The 4501-nt window shown below is 48.5% G+C and overlaps 1 protein-coding gene across 2 annotated transcripts; it reads right to left on the reverse strand.

Annotated features, from left to right (window-relative positions):
- Positions 1 to 736: 736 nt before the first annotated feature.
- EOMES (eomesodermin) lies at positions 737 to 4495 on the reverse strand. 2 transcript variants are annotated; one of them, XM_010712881.3, is made up of 6 exons: positions 4452 to 4495; positions 4174 to 4328; positions 3877 to 3998; positions 3313 to 3471; positions 3162 to 3223; positions 737 to 2449 (listed from the first exon to the last, which is right to left on the reverse strand). In XM_010712881.3, exons 1-6 carry the CDS (start codon positions 4472 to 4474, stop codon positions 1771 to 1773), a joined length of 1200 nt encoding a protein of 399 aa, XP_010711183.1. In that variant the 5' UTR covers positions 4475 to 4495; the 3' UTR covers positions 737 to 1770. The 2 variants fall into 2 exon arrangements, with proteins under 2 accessions (XP_010711183.1, XP_010711182.1); XM_010712880.3 differs by having other exon boundaries at positions 737 to 2506.
- Positions 4496 to 4501: the final 6 nt, after the last annotated feature.

Consider the following 4501-nt stretch of genomic DNA (forward strand, 5'->3'; position numbering starts at 1 on the left):
AAACTTAAGAAAAAGCTCTTTCCGCCGCCGCCGAAAGAAATTCGGCAAGACTCTTCCCGTCCCGAATCGGCAATACGCCTCGCTGGAAGTGCACCGAACCCGCCGCTAAAATCTCTTCGGGAAGACGTTCCGCTCCCCCAGCGAGGAGCCCGCTGCAAAAGCCCCCCCCGATTGCGCCAACTCCTCCAGCCCGAGTCTTTGCATTGTTTTGTTTGCGGCGGGCATCGCTAACAGCTTAATCCCATTACCGCCTGCATTTCCTCAGGAAAGGTGACGCTGCAGCGGGAGCCGGCGTTCAATCACCTCGCCAGGAGCGGCTTTCTCCCCAGATAAGGGTGCGGGGGAGGCTTTAACGCGTTCCGGGAAGAGGCGGGGGCAGAGCCAGAGCCGTACCCAGCTCCTCGGGACGAGCTGGGCTCGCACTTCGCCTCCCGTAGGGGAAAAGAAGAGCCTCAGGGCTGGCAGCAAGCAAGGAGGGGATCGGAGTCTTTCTGGATAAAGGGAAGGACAAGAGAACCGAGACAAATCCCCAAATGAAAGAAGTAACCTTAATAGCACTAGTATCGTCCTCATCTGCACTCTGCAAGACAAAACAGCAAGGAGAAACTTTACACAATGTGCTTGGAGTTAAGAGCCATCACAACCCCTGAGTCCTTCGCCACGCAACACGCGCAGGTTTGTGCTCCCTCCTCCCCCCAACCTGGTAGAGGCAAAGAAGCAGATGCCACCCACACTCTTATCCCTGGCACCACCACGTTTATTAAAAATTACTACTATGTACATATAAAAGCGGAACCAAGTTTCACCAGGAGAATTTTGTGTGCCAGTGCTCTGGGGTTGATCCGTTTAAAATGGCTGAAACTATAGGCAAGAAGAGTGGGCAGATTACATCACTTCCAGTTTGATACAGGGCAGCTGAAAGTCACTTTACATACACGCAAATAGAAATCTGCTAATGCTCTTTGCAATGCTCCATATGCTAAGTTCGATTAACCAAAAAAAAAATGCATTTTGAACTTCAAAGCACCACTGGAGGTCCTTCTGACTGAACAGCTATAGGTCAACTATTTATATATTATTCCACAATATTCTACAGTGTACCTAGACAAAACACAACTGTACACTTGGAATTTTTTGCCACCTCAGTAAGGGTTAGGCTTTTGGGATGGAGGCATGTTTTCCTTAAAAGTCAGATTTGGCCATTGTAAAAGCATTGCCAGCAGCAAGACCTTCAAGTTAAATTCCTGCCTTGAGCAGGCCTTATTTTAACCACCTTCTGCTAAAGAAAGCCTTAGCTGAGCAACGCCCAAGTCAGCCAACTAATCTGCAAACAAGAATGGAAGAAAACAGTTCTGTTTAAAACAGCATGTGCAGCCCCCCACCCCTGTGCCCTTTATCAGAGGGGCAAGGCAGGGAAGAAAGTGAAATTTGGAATCCAACTGCTATTTCCTCACTCAGTGTATGGATTTGATCCTTGGCCTCTGAGCCAAGCCAAACTGTACGCTTCAGTATCTCCAATAAATAAACCACCTTGTAGAAATCTAGGCTCCTGCTTACAGCTTTTCCACACGCTGTTTCTTCTAACAGAAAAATCATATCGTGATTTACTTTTCCTACTTAATAACCTGCAACAGTCAAAAAGCTTTGGCACCTTCTTTAGAATTGCACATGACAATTTAAGGTGGAAGGCAAGAGTCTTTTTGGCAATCATAATGCAAGAGAAAACAAAGGCCACCCTGAAAAAATAGCCAATTGGAACAAAAGGATGCTTTAAGAACTAGTATAGAATGCGTAGTAGCCCATGCCTTTTGAAGTGTCTTTGCTATAGTCCTCAGCATTAATGTCCTCACATTTCATGGATGGGGAATTTTCATTGCTGGAAGTGCTAGGGGAGAGCCGCCTTCTCTTACAAGCACCTGTGTAGACCCCAGAATCGTTGGAATCTAGAGACTTGATGGAGGGTGGAGTCTCTATCCAGGATGAGCCAATTTCTTCTTTCACCTTCTCCTTGGAAAGCTGGTCTTCCGAGAAGCCCGGAGGGCTTGTCCGGGAGCTCCACGGTAATCCCGTGGTCATTTTTCTCTGGTAGGAGCCCCTACTCCCCCAGCCTGCCATGGATGGAAACGTTGGGTCAGGGTAATACCCCAAGGCATGGGATGTCTGAAGCGGGAGTGATTTAATGCCGTAGGGGAGCAAGGTGCTAGGAGAATACTCCGTCTCGTAGGAGTTCATGTCCAGTTTGTTGGCGCTGGGCTGCTGCATGGGAGTAACAAACCACCGCTGGGGAGAGCTGGCCACCTCTTCGCTCTGCTGCGGGGACAGCAAGCCGTTGGTCTGCGGGACGGTTCTTTCGCCGTTGTAAAATCTGGTGGGGGGCAGGTTGTTGACAAACTGTTCTTGGAAGAATGGCTGCACGCTGTATCGGGCACCAGGGACAATCTGGTGGGATCTAGGAGAATCCGTGGGAGATGGAGTTAATCTGTCATTTTCTGAAGCTGTGTACATGCTACAACATAAAAGAGAAACACTGAGAGTTCTTTACAATTCCAAATATGGTATTAGAAAACAAACAGGAAGAAAGCAGCTGTTCTTAACAGGAGTCACAACCGTGTTTATCTAAATGTTCTATCAGCCTTCAGAGTTGATGCTGCTTTTCCTAGAGCAGTAGAAAATGCAGAATACTGCTGTTACACATACCCACTGTTCTCTGCCAGCCAAGCAGTCTTAAATGAAAGGCAGCACCTTTACAAGCCAGATTTGAGTGTATGCATCTACGGTTTTTCAAAGGCCATTGATGTCGGCAATTGCTCACTAGGCAGAAGTCTTCCTTACAATTGGAAGATGGCTATTTTGCCACACCAACAGCAGATGCTTTGCTGCCAGCCTGCAGGCCAGCAAGGTTCTGGTGGGATATTTAACCATAGCTCAGAATCCTGCTAGGAAATGTGATTGAGACAGCATATTAAATAGTTAAATGGCCATTTATATCTCTAGACATATTTAACTTCTAAATGGGTGCATGAACTAGCAAAATGACAGTATTTCTACTTCTAAATAACTTAAGTAACACCTCCAAGTTTCTCTTTTTCTCTTTATATAAAAGCATTTGAGAGCAAAACCATGCCTCCTCAGACAGCTACAAGATATAGAGGCATACTTACGAGTCATAGTTGTCTCTGAAGCCCTTTGCAAAAGGATTATGATCAATTTTGAGCTGAGTAATCTAAAAATGAAAGCAGAGTACAGTGAGTTGACATGCTGAACCCTTGACACTTCATTATATTCTTCTCATTTTACACAACCCATTCTTACATCGGTGTTTTGATAGGCTGTAACTGCTATGAACTGCGTTTCGGGGAAAATAAACGTTTGAGTCTTTGAAGAATCATTCAGATCCTCAACACCATCTTCAGTCACTTCCACTATGTGAAGCCGAGGCTGGTACTTGTGTAGAGACTGCAGGACTATCATCTGAAACAGTAGGAGAGAACGTTAACAAACTGCATCCCACATCACCATTCACAGGCTGCAAGATTGACCTCATCTTGGGAATGGTGGGTTTTTTTACTGCTAGCAAATGAAACAAAGGGCTACAGCCTGTGTAGGTTGCCAATATGCCAGGTCCTGTAAACGCAGGAAATTGAGAGCATCAGCTACACTGCTACATTTGTAGCAACGTTAAGTTGAAGACGATAGAGGCCGAAGATAAAAATTTACGCATCTACTTTTGACATTGCTTCTCCTTTTAAAAACAGCTACAGGGGTAAAGGACTAACAGTCCACTAAGAAAGGAACAAGTCAGAGAGCGATGCAGCAGCTCTGTTTGCCGCAAGGCACGGCACCACCGACACAGCTCCCGGGAGCACCGTCACTCACCTGCGCGTTGTTGTTGTTGGCTCCCTTGTTGTTGGTCAGCTTCAACTTGCCGAAAGAGATCTCCTGCCGCATCCAGTGCGCTCCGGTGTTGGGCGACTCGGGGTGCACGTACACCTTGTTGCCTGGGGGAAGAGCAGCGCGGCGGTGAGCAGCCGGGCACAGCACGGGGCTTTGTTCCACCGCGACCCCCAGGTGTCCCCGTCCCGTACGAGAGTCTCCAAGCGGCCGTAAGAGCGCAGCTCCTCCCGCATCGGGAGCCTTCTTAGGAAGCAGAGCAGGTTGGAAGTCCACACTTACCCTGCATGTTGTTGTCGGCTTTGCCGCACGTCACCCATTTTCCCCCTTGGAAGCGCCAGTGGTTGGGGTCCGCCAGCACCACCTCCACGAAGACGTTGTAGTGGGCGGTGGGGTTGAGGCCGGTGATATTAAAGCTCAGGAACGGAAACATCCGCCTGGGGAGAGGAGGAAAACATACGCCATCCGGGACGGCACAGGGAGAGGGCTCGGGCTGCGGGATTTCCCGAGCGGCCCCTTCTCCCTCCCTTTCCCCCCCGCAGTCTCCCCCATCCGCTTACCGGCCCTGCTTGGTGATGATCATCTCCGTCTGGTGCCGGTGGAATTTCAG

The sequence above is a fragment of the Meleagris gallopavo genome, chromosome 6, assembly GCF_000146605.3.
Source record: "Meleagris gallopavo isolate NT-WF06-2002-E0010 breed Aviagen turkey brand Nicholas breeding stock chromosome 6, Turkey_5.1, whole genome shotgun sequence".
In the NCBI taxonomy this organism is placed as follows: Eukaryota; Metazoa; Chordata; class Aves; order Galliformes; family Phasianidae; genus Meleagris; species Meleagris gallopavo.

What these genes read in the sequence shown, in the direction of transcription:
- EOMES (XM_010712880.3), bottom strand. Translation starts at nt 4,474, where the DNA reads ATGATCATCACCAAGCAGGGCCG. An exon ending in AGCCGACAACAACATGCAGG is followed by an intron (nt 3,999 to 4,173) that starts GTAAGTGTGGAC and finishes CTCTTCCCCCAG; the next exon opens with GCAACAAGGTGTACGTGCAC. An exon ending in TTCAGAGACAACTATGACTC is followed by an intron (nt 2,507 to 3,161) that starts GTAAGTATGCCT and finishes TTTATGTTGTAG; the next exon opens with CATGTACACAGCTTCAGAAA.